Source organism: Chelonoidis abingdonii, chromosome 3 (assembly GCF_003597395.2).
Source record: "Chelonoidis abingdonii isolate Lonesome George chromosome 3, CheloAbing_2.0, whole genome shotgun sequence".
Taxonomy (NCBI): Eukaryota; Metazoa; Chordata; order Testudines; family Testudinidae; genus Chelonoidis; species Chelonoidis abingdonii.
In genome coordinates, this window is record NC_133771.1 from 48,604,511 (window position 1) to 48,618,122 (window position 13,612).

The following is a 13,612-nucleotide window of genomic DNA, read 5'->3' on the forward strand; positions in this document are numbered from 1 at the left end:
GACAGTAGTTTCATGGATGATTTGAACAGGTTACAGAAACAACGAGGCTGTTATTTTAAATTGTCCACTGCTGATTTACTGATGATGGTGCAGTTCACTGGCATTTTGTTGCACTCAGACATTTACAGGTACAGTAACAAATTCACAAGAGCTTAGAGGGAGGTTGTGGATGGCTCACTCTGTGTAAGCTAGTCAGTCATGAGTGTCAACATCCCCAGAAAGACAGGTTCTGTGATAATGAGTGAGAATGATAATCTGGGGATCATAAAATAAAATGTCAACTGGTGCATGAGGCTTTTGCACAAAAATCTAATCACTTCCAGAGTGCTACACTATATCCTGTGTTCTTTTCATTGTTTGATATAATTAATTAGGTTTTTAAAACAGCTGATGAAAAAAGCAATTACAGTGAATTTAATGTATGTAACATAAGAGAGTTGCACTAGATTTGGGGGATATGGCAGGCTGCTATTCATCACAAACTCTTGGAACAAGATAAAGTCATTCATAAACAGATGTTAACCATTGTAAAAATACAAAAGTGCTATTGCTAGAAACTACTTACAGTAAATTTAGATTAGGCTCCACATTCATAACATAATTGACTTGGCAAATGAAAAGTGGAGATTCAGAGAAATAAAACACACAATAGCCAGGCCACGCACAATGGGATCTCATAAACTACTTCAAATATTTGTACTGTACCAAAAGTCAACTTGATTAAGAATTACCAATGTATTCACTTTTTGTGGAACTCTGTAATGATTTTTTTCTAAAGCAAGCTAAAAGGCCATTTAAATAGACAGTAAGTTGCTGATTTGCTTACTTTTAAAAGTATCAGGTACATGAATTTGTATTGATAGACATTATATTTATTATTTGCAATGCTGTATTATTTCCCCAGAATAACATTTGGCAAAATGTATTATTCTAACGCACACTCTTTCCATAAAGAACAGCTATAGCATGCTTTCTTTTTTTCTTGATTGAAAAGGTTTTGCAATTGATTTTTTTTATGTAAATACTCTTTGACAATGTATATTGCAGAAAGAACATCTTAATTTACAGTTCAAACATTGAAGGAAGCTTGTGCAACTTTAGAATTTGTTTTCTTGTTCAAAGCCGTGCAGATGAAGTTACCAGCTTCCATCACCTTGTAAAGATTCACTCCCTAAAACATGGGGGGAGAAAAGAAGTTAATTTAATTTATAGTATTAAAATATGTATATTGATAATGCTTATGTCACTGGTGATCTGCTTTCCAGGGCTGTAATTTCTAGAAGAAACCCATTTCATTCTTCATTGCAATCCAATCTTTTATTTTGAAGAAAAAAGGTTAGATCTTTAGTTGGAGTAAATAAACTGAGGTCAGTAGAGCTATGCCAACTTACAATAGGTGACGCTTTGCCTCCTAATGCTTACTACAATAGTCACACTTAAATTATTTTTCCCATTTTGAAAAATTCTTCTTTGCAAAAAATTCCCTGTAATAAAAAAAAAAATGGAGAATAGCGAGGGATTCTAGTAATACAATGAAGTTGCTGAATAATTGCTGAATAATTCATATAAACATGTCTCTGTCTTTGAAGCATCAAATTTGTAAGAAAAGTATCCCATTGACAGATTTGGAAAATGGCATGGACTTAGAGAAAGTGGGATTCCATAACATAACGTATACTTTCTAACACATATATAATAACTATCAACGCTTCCCTGGAGATTGTCCCTTCTATAGAAAATTACAATTTATATTACTATCACTACTGACTAATCTCTCCTTGCTAAGACACATTCTTTCTTGTATAAGCAACTCATTTTACACAGGCTAAAGAAAACCCCCAACAAACAAACAAAAATACCCCAAACCAAACAAAAAGTGAGAGCCCATAAAAAACTGGTGATTTTTGGTTACTATCAAGTTAGGGTAGAATCACTGACCTAGAAGTAAAATGTTTCCTGCCTCATTACCAGTCCCTTAAACCAGCACATCCTGTTTTGGCCTATTTACTTGCATCCTTTGCATTATCCTTTGTCTTAAATAGTCAATGAGTGAAAATTTTCAACAAAAATGAAATTTTCTCAGAAATTTCCATTTAATCAAAAAGCCATTTTTAACTGGAATAAAGTTTCAATCAGCCCTGCACCATCTGTCTTTGTTAGAGGTGATAGAAATAAGAAACATGCCATCATAGATAGACTTGGTAGGCAGGTTGCTGTGGAGACCAACAACATACCAAATTCACAACACTGTAATGAATATTTAATAGTACAGTAGGTGATGACAAGAACACATGTTTAGATGTGTTAAATAAAACAACACACACATTTTGCATTGAGGTATCTAGGCTAGTGCCTGCGCTGTTGAAATGGTCTTCTATTTTACATTTATATTGTAAGACATTCATGAACAATAATACTTCATGAGAGATGGTTTACACACAGAGGGCAAAACTCTGACCTTACTCTCATGCGTCTCTCATGCGTCACATAAAGGAGTGTGAGGGTCAGAGAGGAGAGAAAGGACAGTGATGATGCGTGTTGGATCTCTGAGCTAGGACAATATAGCTCAGGGCAGATACAGAAGAATGCATATATGTATGCTTGCTGACCACACCATGTGTGCAGGAGCATTGTGGGACTGGCCACATGTCTAAACTAGATGACTGTATACCTTGAGAGCAATGAAGTACCAGCCAGTCTGCTGCTTTTCCATGATCTCTCAGTGTGACTTTGGGCAGTGACATAGAGCCTGATCCTTCAAGAACTGAAACATCTCCACCCAGAAGCCAAACTCTTACAACTCCCATTGACTCCAGTAAATCAGTTCTTATTCAGCACTTGTTAGGATCAGGACTATAATCTCTCTGAGCTTCAGCTTCATCATCTATAAAATGGCAATAATGGTACTTACCTCTTCTCAGAAGTTTTTTGAAGCTTACTGTTTGTTAAGCATGGGGAAGGCATCATAAGAATAGGTACTATTATTATAATTATATCTGAACCATATAAAAACTGTTTCTTTGCATAAGGTGCATGTCTTGCTGGAAACCTTTGTGACCATTAATCACATGTGACATTGAATTGCCTATTTATCATTGGACTACCAAGCAACATGTTTGTGGACAGACTCTTACAGATTCACTTCATATTATCATGGTGTTTAATCGTTCTGGAGAACACTATAAAACAAGCATTAATTATTTTTCTGATGCACATGGCCAATGAGAGAGCATTAATGAAGCCTCAAATAGCCATTCATCCATTGGCTCCCACTTTAGTCAACAAAATGAAAGCCTGAGGACACAGCTGAAATGAAAACAGAGCAGTTCTTTGCAAGTAGAAATATTTGGTTATACATAATTTCAATATGTGCTGTCATATAAAAATAGTGAAACATTAGCAGACTATTAAGTGATGAGCCCACACCACAGACTAGGGTACTGTTAAATAAAAGCAAATATGTACTCTTTGGGGACTAGAATCTTTACACATTAAGATGAGATCCCACCCAAGCAATGGCTTTTCAACCTGGGCCTAGAACCATCCTCTCTTTCTTTATGGCTAAGGTGGAAGGGCAACGGTCTATTTTCTGTTGCAGCAGGGGTCGCAGTATGGAAAAGGCTTAGAGGGATGTTTGAGAAACTTGGAAATTTTGCTTCACAGGATTCCATGTAAATATTTCGGGTCAAATACAAAGACAGTGCTAGTTAAACTCTCTTAAGATGACTCAGACTTACTTACTGATATGTTTGCTCAAAAGATTTGTGACCAATTTCATATGGTCATGGGCTTTGCTGAATATCTTGGCTTGAATAAGTCCCCTGGCTGAGCTATAGTAAAAAATTATATGGGCAAAATCTAAAGTCAATGGACATTTTGCCCAAGAAGTGTAGAAATGAAGCCAAGGACTTTGATGTTTTAGAACATTAGTCAAGACACATCTGTAGTGCAAAACCACCGCAAAGACTAACCACCACCCCCTCTTTTAAACCATCATATTCTTAGTGTGAGCAGCTCCACAGATTACAAATGGAAGGCAGGTTGTACGATGCCAAACCACTTAGGGCTTTATTGATATAAATCACCATCTTCAACTTCTGGAAACCAACTGAGAGACACTGCAATTCATTAAGGACAGGTGTAATGTGCTTTTTGTGTGCATCAGTACTTAATAAACAGAAAGCCACATTCTTCCCTGACTTCAATTTCTGAATGGTCCCAAGATGTGGCCTGATGCAAGGCGCACCATGTAGTTTAATCTGGAAGTGACAAAGGCATGGATAGGCATATGAAGCCAGTACCTCAAAGAAAATTTTGTAACTGTTTTTCCTGCATATAGATGGAAATAAAAGAGACAGCTTTGAACCACAGATGGAGGCAGTTAGGACAGTTTGTGTACCATACTAGACCTGAAACCACAGTGACTATGTTTTTTCTGCTACCATTTACATCTGTGTTCCAAAATCAAATTGCGTGTCCTATTGCTCCAGTTAGTAGAAACTCACTCTCACACTTAACATACTGGGTCTCGCCATCACATAACTCACCTTTGTGAACAATAATGTGATGGTTTTATAGTGGGCTGAAGGGATATTGAATGAGTCCGTGAGGTAAATGTTTGACAGGTTAGTCCCAAATATTGTGTAAAACACAATTGTGTTTGTCACATATGAAACTACTCCCTAGTCCCATAATCACGATGGGCTTGATCTACAGCTCAGTGAAGTCAGTGGAAAGCCTCCAATTGCTATCAGTCAGCATTGGATCAGCCTCCTGAGCGGTTAAGCCTGCCTTTCCAGCAGCTTTTATCTCACCAGTCTATTGCATATCATATTCAAAGGCTTTTCATCTATAAATCTCAGTGCATTGTAATCAAATGTAATCTTCGTAAAAGATACAAGAAATAACTCCCTGACGGCAACACGATTATGGTATTCAAACATACTGTGACTGGCAGTTTTCAGAACTGTAGATATGCTAACATAAATATGCACTAGTTTAGTTTACCGTATTTATCCCTAATCCAGTAAGCATGTATAGCACATCCTCCGTGGCTACATTTCCAGTAGCACCTTTCGCATATGGACAGCCACCTAATCCAGCAACAGCGGAGTCCACAACACCAACTCCCATCTGGAAAACAATAACATACAAATGCAACATTATGACATAGTGCTATTCATAAATTATAATGTTAACCAGCACACAGTAGTTACAATTGGCAATACAAGATAAGGATACCTTTTTAACCAATGGACTTTGTTCTTTAATTGACATTCCATGTACTGGGCCTTATGGGATAGTATTCAGGAGGACTAGCGAACAGCCTAGTGCATGATTCTGGCAGATACGAATGCTATTTTTATTTGGGGGGGGGGGCAATGTGCAATTTCACTTTTTTTACTTTTTATATCTTCAGAAACAACACAGTAACTGTCATCTGAGCTGTGGTGGTTTTGTAAATGTCAGTTGTCCCTAAATGTTGGACTTAGGTGCCTATAGGTGGATTAAGGGTTCCTGGGGCCCTGGGTTAGAGCAAGTGGGGGGAGGGCCCCTCCCCACCCCTTCAGCCTGTGGTCCCCACCCTCATTCTGCCTCTTCCATTTGTAGCCCCCACGCACAGCTCCATCCCTTTCTGCTCCTGCCCGGGGGCCCTGCCCCTGTTCCGCACATGGTCCCCCCATTCTCCCCCGCCACTGCGAACCCAAGACCAGAGAAGCTCTGTCCCCCCCGCCATGGCCCCGAGCCATAGCAGGGAGCGGGAGCTCCCCCACCCTGAGGCCACAGCAGGTAGCGAGACTCCTCCAGTCCCAGGGCTGCAGCGGGGGTGGGGGTCTGGGTGCTGGGACTTCCCCTGCTGCCCTGTGTCTTCTGCCGGGGAGTGGTGTCGGGGCATGAGGGCTTCCTCCACCCCACCCTGCCCTTCCTGCCCACCCAGCAGCCAGGCTCTGGGCTTCCACCACCTGGTGCTGGATTTTTTTGTGGGACTGCCTCAGTTGGCCATGGCCCTTGGGCATGGGCCTCATTGACCCAGTAGCTAATCTACCACTGCTCTAGAGGCAGTTAGGTGACTAAGTCCTAGCCCTCCCCATGCCAATTATGAAGGTAGTATATGGAAATTTTAAACAGCAGTTAGAAAAGGCAAGATCTGAACTCCTACATTTTTCTTTCTTGCTCACAGAGGTGTCCCTAGCCTACAGGAGAAATGTCAAATGTTCTTCCACAAGGTCATCGTAGGTCTTGATGCAGCCATGGACCATATGGAAGTCACATCTGCCATGCTTCCAGAGCCCCTGTTCATTTAGTGTCATTGGGATTCACTCCTGGAGTTAGGCCCCCCAAGGCCTTTTTCACAAAAAGCCAAGGGAGAGACGCACCCTCTTTCCCCACCACCAAATAACAACCACCACCTTTAGTCCAGAGTTAGCACACTCTCCCAGAACATTGATTCAATTTCCCCCTCTCCCCATCTGAGTTAAACCTCCATGTTCCACCTTTCAGGTGAGTGCCCTACTCACTGAGCTATGGGAGATGCTTGACTGGATGCCCTCCATTTCTCCTGCTGAAATTGTTCCAATATTTAAAATCATTAAACAGTCATTAGGAAATGGAGTTGAACTGGGATCCCCCAACCCTACATATGTGCTCCAGCCACTGACCTACCAAGACAAGGTGGGTGGGTTAATGTCACTTATTGGAACAATTTATTTAGGTGAACGCGACAAGCTTTCAAACTACACAGAACTCTTCTTCAGATCTGAACTGCAGAGTCCTCCTCACTATGTCTGTGGCTCAATGTCTGTTTAATGATTTATACAAAGTGGCGCAGCATCAACGGACAAGACAGAGGGAGACCCACCCCAAAACACCCCCAGAACTCAGTGGTTGGTACACTTCACTGGACAGTGAGAGCTGAGCAGTCAGCGCCTTGCTCCAAATCAAACAGAGAGGGGAAATTGAGCCTGGGCTTCCTACACTCTTGATGAGCACTTTAATTACTGGGCAAATGGTTACATAGGGGGATGGGGGAAGATGGAGACAACACACACACACACACTCTCTCTCTCTCTCTCTCTCTTCCCCCCCCCCCACGTCCTTCAGTAGACATGCTCTGTGGCAACCTCTGAGAAGACCTAATGGATTGGGCCTCATGGGTGAGCGAGTAAGGGAATTGTAACCTAGGCTACACTTAACATGTTTGGCAGCATAACTATGTCAGTAAGGGGGTATGATGTTTTTCCAACATAGTTATGCCAGCAAACGCCCTAGTGTGGATGCAGTTATGTTAGTGTAAGGCACTTTATACATGTATACCTTATTTTGCCTTACAAACTGGAATAAGCTATACTAGTATAATCATTTTTATGCTTTATACTATGCAAGCATAGTTAAAAGAGCACATCTTTTATGTGTAGACACAGATTTAAACATTTGGCGAAGGCAATTACGTTAGCTTTGCCTAATTGCTGAATTTGACACATCTTTAAATGAGTACAGTAAATTTATAGTGAGGATGTGGTTCCTGTCTTCAATGTATTATGTATAAAGATGCTTTATAAACAGGCTTGGCAGAATTAGATTTTTATTTTTTAAAATAATTTTGATGGATAATCTTAATGTTTCTTTTTAGGCTTTTTTATTTTTATCAATTTAAATTTTCACAGTTGTGGAAAGTTATGGGGCGGTCAGACAATAATTATTTAATGACAATAGACATAGAATTTAAAAAGTTAATGCTTTGCACTTGTTAAAACAAACTGTCAACATCACATGTCAAACTATACTAAGTAGCTATCCTTAAATCAAACTGTAATAAGTTCTCAAGCACCATTATTCTTATTTTGCCTATCTGTACATTTGTGTTATGATGGATGGAAGTATTTTTTCATCAGTTTGTGTATGGTGAAATTGAAGTTTACCAACATTTACAAATAAAAAAAATGTAATCCTTCAAAACCTATTTATAAACATCTCTACCAAGATGTCTGTAAAAATGAACAACAGTACAATCAGCAGCTACATTCATCCATCTGCTCTTGCATATGTTTTTGCTTTTTAAAGGTAAGCACATGAGATGAATTTTCCGGCTTCCACACAGAATCACTGCAGCACGACTCAAGGGTTTTCTATACCCTAATTAAATACCCCGTGTCAACTGGCCTGTCTCAGTTGACTTGGGCTTCAGGGCTAAATGTTCTAGTGTGGGCAGGACCCCGAGCTCTGGGACCACATGATGGGTCCAAGCCCGAATGGCTACACTGCAATTTTACAGCCCCAGAGTCCAAGCCCTGCAAGCCTGGGTCAGCTGACAGAGGCTAGCCACAGGCATTTAATTGCCTATGTAGACATACCCTGAGTGGCCCATTCACAAAATATTTTGAAAATATTTTCAAGCTTATCATTGCAACTACACCAGCTACTAACATTTTTAAAATTATCAATAATATAATGATGCGTGTTGGCAATAATGTTTGAGGCACAGTGTGAGATGCCAAAACATTGCACATGAACTCTGTGGCAGAGCCACTAATTGAACTCTCATATGCTAGTCCAGTGCTCTATCCATTTGCCACTTGGGAAATGCATAGCCCATCAGGTACGGCAAGTGTTTGGCCTGTACAAAAATAAAAGGCAATGCAGGTCCACCGCCAGCATTTTCACCAAATTAGAATTTAACATGTGAACATCACAATGGGTTTTGCCCTTGTTGGATTCCCAACATAATGTGGGGCTCCTCTGGCTTTGGGGGACAAAGGCATATCTTGCGGAAGGCAGACGTGGGAGCAGCTGCTATTATATTGCATGTTTCCATCTATCAATGGAGTATTTCCAAGTATAAGTCTTTCCAGTAATTAATCTGGCTATAACCAGTTATAGCCCCCTTCCATTGTTTCAGAGTAGTCACTGGGGAAAGCCAGGTTGTAGGGCTCCCAAATGAGCTAGGGTGTCAGAAAGGCCCAGGTTACAGCACAAAGGGAATCACTCTGCATGCTGACATTATACATTTTGAAGGATCTCGATTAATCATCTGATTCCTGGGCTACCCAAGGTTTCTAGAATGTCCCCTCTGTGAGTTTCCTCTCTAAGAAGAGACCAGGCCATGACTGAGCTTCCTGGAATTGCCTAGCTAGTTTTGTTTCCCTCCCACCTATTTTGTTTCAATAGAAGAGTAATTAGGCAACAGATACTATTTTAGCATTTGAGCAATTTAAACATATTTTTTAAAAGTGCAAAGCAATAAAATGGGACTCTTTGCATCTCTTTTCATGGCAAAACTTGTCATTTGCTGGTTTTTCCTTCTGCTTCTTTTTCTCTCTGCTGTGATACGAATGCTTACGTTCGACGAAGAAAATGTTTTGAAATGCAAAATCCAATATGCCACTGGCCACATGGTGTCACTGTTACATTAAAATCTACAAAGCTCTTGTTTCAGTCACTTATGAGAAATCAATATATTCAAAACAAATTGTTTTTGCTCCTGAAAGAAACTTAATATTCAACCAAGCCATGGGAAACAGTACTGCAAAACATTGGTCAATATGGCACTTTCTTTTTAACGTCTTGCACACATCTTTTCATAAAGCCTCTGACCCATTATTATAGGCAAATCTGGCAGTGACACAGTTAAGGTAGCCTCATGCTTTAAATTGTAAGACCTTATTTTCAGTTGCTTTTTACTTTTCAAACTTTAAACACTGGATCCAACATTTTTCACATTAAGTCTCTGCCTCAACCTGAAGTGTTTTGGATAGGTTCAGTAAAAATAGGTTCAGTCATATCTGAGAATAAGTTGCAGAAAAAATATGAGGTTTTACTAATATAAAATATTTCTTACAGTTCCATGATTTGGAGAAGGAACATGAAACTTGGGGAACCTTTGAGATCAGAGCGATGCCTTTTATTTTCTCAATGAAAATCAACAGAGATTGGGCCAAGTTATAAGAATTTGAAAATTACCATTTGATGATTACAGGTTACTTACATACAGTCTGGCAGCTCTCTGTAGATGCCATCTGCACTGAGCACATTCAGCCCAGGACAGGAAGGACTTGGCTAGTGTTTCCTTGTAATTGCTATAGAGCAAATGGTTGTGTCTCATCCCTCTTAAATGGCTGGTCCACCTGGAGGATAAGTGCCTACTATTACAATCGGTTACGCCATAGTGCCAGTGGTAGAGGGTCTGTGCTGTGGATCTAAAGGTTCCAATGCTGCTGATGTCCCATGGATAGGGATGGGAATCGGTATGATTCTATATGATGGAGTTTGGCGTTTTTTTCAGTTTGCTTTTTTTAAAAAAATCTTAAAATTACATACAAAAAAACCACACTACAGGAGCACTAAACTGGCAAAGTCAAGCACTCAGAAATGAGGAACTGTCAATATTAAGGTTGCAAGTGCAGATGTAATGTGTCCCCCTTTGTGAGTGTGCACTGTGATACAGTCTTTAATTACAATGTGACAGACTATTTTGTCCAGAAGACCCTGTCTTATTCACCTGCTACCTTCCTACTGTGGAGGAGATAGCAGTTATGGCTGCTCCTTTGCCAGGCAATGAGAACACTAGGGACATGGCTACACTTGAAATTTCAAAGCGCTGCCGCGGCAGTGCTTTGAAGTGTGAGTGTGGTCGGAGCGCCAGCGCTGGGAGACAGCTCTCCCAGCGCTGCATGTAAATCAGATCACACACATTTCATTCGTCACGCTCACATCATAACCCCAAACTTTAACGCTAAACTCATCATCATACAGATGCGTTCATGCATCACTGAGCTATGTGATGTGTTAGTTTCCCAGGAGGAGGTTTGAGCCTGAAGCTAAGGTTTTGTGTTGTAGTGTGACTGTGAGAAATGTGGTGTGGGGGAGTTAAGGTGTATTAAAGAAAGGACGTCTTAACTGGACATTTCCTTGCTTTTAGGGGGTTTATGTGGATTTTTTAATTCATGGGAATTTCCTTGTTTTTTAACTGGTGTATACTGGTTAAATATGACATATAGATAATTCCTTGACAATACTGTTATTTACACTTGCACAAAGGATATTAATTTCAAGGTGCAAATAATGCCAAATTAATAATTTTAGTTTATAATTGTATATTAAAGAGAAGAAACTTTTTCCTATGAATTGCCTTAGTGAGGTGAAAAAAATCTGTTTAGTAGAATAGACTCTGAAAGTTTAAATACATAGCAAGGATTGTGTAAAAAAGGACTGAAAAGCACAGCAGTGCTTTCATTCCATATTACTATTACTACAATATTGTACCATCAAGGTATCCAAAAGAATGAGGTGAGACTACACTGCAGCCAGAGACCTCACATAGCAGCACCTGCCACCCTTAAAGCTTGTGCCAGCACCACCACACACACCACAAAAACACTTCCTGATTTTCACCCCACCCCCACCCCCACCTAGTTTCTCTCAAACTTCGCCACCTGCCATACAGCCAGTGGGGAGAGGAAGACACCCTCACCCCGCCACAGACACATTTGGCTCTGACTGTGGTGTGCTGGCCCCCCACAGTAAAACCAGTAGTTCCATATGGGTAAGCATGGCCCTGAGAACCCACAAAACACAGGTATGCCTTGGGTGGCCTGCAAATCCTCTGGGTGTGTCCTGAGGGCCAGGGATTACTCAGCAGGTGTCCATTTGTTGAGGGAACTGGAAGTATGACTTCAGGAATAATATTGGATTCCTCAGTAGCCTGATGACTCAAGCTGGCTCCAGTCCCTCTTCTTCCATGTTATTTCCCCATTGTAGATCTCATGCCAAGTCCCCTGTTGGATTGACATGGTGCTAGTCAGTCCTCCAGCAATTCAGTTCCACTCAATGCACCACATCCAATAGTTTCTCCAGCATGGTGCAACGACCTTCCCAGGCAGCAATGAGATTGGAAGTCTTCTCCTCGCTCGAGTGTCTGTTCACCCACTTGGAGCAAACTGTCTCCCCCAGACCTGTACATTGTTCTGCCATTTCTGCCACTTCCATTTCTCCTGGATGTGCTAATGAATCAGCTCCATTCAGTCCTGCAGCAGGTGAACCCATAAGATCCCAAGTTCTGTCTTATCCTCCCCAGGTGGTGTCCCCAGCAGTGGGTCTGTTGGGGTTCTTAAGCTCCCTCCCTGACATGAAGGGGGCAGAAGTACATTAGTGGTCTGATGTCACAAAAGGAGGTGACTACTTCAGTCCTGTTGCTGGTTTTCTAACATGAGTGTAACCTCACAGGTAACCGAAGGAATGAGGCAAGACCACATTGTCTAAAAAATCTAGCTAACTTTAACACAGTCAGAACTCTCCCCTAGAGCTGGTGACAGACCCACCAAAAGAATATTTTGTTTTGATTCTCCAATCCCCCAGCCTCTCTCTCAAACTACACCCACCTGCAGCTCAGCCAGTGGAAGATGTGAAGCCCATTACCGTACATTTTAAAAATGCTAATTACTGTTTCCATTGATTTCATTTTCTTTTCTAATTTTAGTTGCAAATATGTATTAAAGAGAATATTACATTAATTTCATCATTTTTAAGATAGTGCATATTATAAAAATAAGTAAAGATGTAACATTCAGGGGTCACCTCTAAAATCTTTGGTTTTAATGACCTTTTCAGCATCATACATGAAGTCTGAGGCAGAAGTAAGGATAGAATTCACTTCACTGTTTGTGATTCCCAAGTTGAGATACCATAAAGGTTTCCAGAAAGTGGATGCTCAGCATTTTCTGAAAATCAGGCTCCTTTAAAGTGTCTCAAATTAGGTTCCCAAAAGCTGAAGCATATAAAATTATGGGTTAGTTTTCAAAATCTCATCTATCATATTTTCACTCACCACATTCTCTTTTGTACTTGCTCCTTCATAGTGAAACACAGGCAGCTTCCTGTCAATAGCTCTGTCATGGTTAGAGACAGCAATATTGATGATCTTTCTCTCTGGATATTATTGTGCAATTTGATGTTTTAATGTATGCCAACCCCCTTTCTCTCTTGCTGAGGAGCCAAGAATACGCTGATGGCAAAACCTCCCATGCTTCCCAGATTGAAATATCCCTTCTTCTCACCTTAGGCTATGCTCAGATAATTAAGTTTTCTTCTGTTCTCTGTTGGGCTACATGACAGTCCTCCCTGAAGCCACCTTTCTGCCCTCAGTTGTTGCAGCACAGCTCATTTTACTATTGAAAGACCATTTTAAAAAATGCCACCAACACTTTACAGAAATATTACAGGAACTAAACAATACTGGATTGGTGCCTCAACCATAGGGCTAGATAATGTCTTGGACTGAGGAAGTCATTTAATTTTCTGTCACTATATTGTCTGTGTATCAATGAGGCAACTGTAAATTACATGGTTATTAACTCAGTCACATAGTTTTGTAGAGATGACAAGCCATAAGAACTAAACTCAAGCATTTTCTCTGCTCTCTAATTCAGAACATGTCTGGTTTTATTATAACAGAAGGATCTAGTTCTTGTATCCTCCCCCTATCTTGTCTCTTTTGCTTCTGCACTTCTCACACCTGCAAATATCTGCTTCTGAAGCAGCTAGATTTAAAGCACCATCAACCTGGATTAGCTCATTCACAGAATCTGTTAGTTCACCAGTACTACCTTAACACATTAAT

General features: G+C 40.5%; 1 protein-coding gene across 3 annotated transcripts in view; it reads right to left on the reverse strand.

The window, feature by feature from the left end:
* Positions 1 to 399: 399 nt before the first annotated feature.
* Positions 400 to 13,612, reverse strand: part of HMGCLL1 (3-hydroxy-3-methylglutaryl-CoA lyase like 1) — a 95,814-nt gene continuing 82,601 nt past the window's right edge. The window contains exons 8-9 of one of the 3 annotated variants that reach the window (XM_032771111.1): positions 5,073 to 5,133; positions 400 to 1,171 (exon numbers count right to left, since the gene is read on the reverse strand). In XM_032771111.1, coding sequence (XP_032627002.1) covers positions 1,137 to 1,171; positions 5,073 to 5,133 — 96 coding nt within the window. In that variant the 3' untranslated portion in view covers positions 400 to 1,136. Of the gene's footprint in view, positions 1,172 to 5,007; positions 5,134 to 13,612 lie in introns of all 3 variants that reach the window. The other 2 variants (XM_032771109.1, XM_032771110.1) reach the window with 2 other exon arrangements.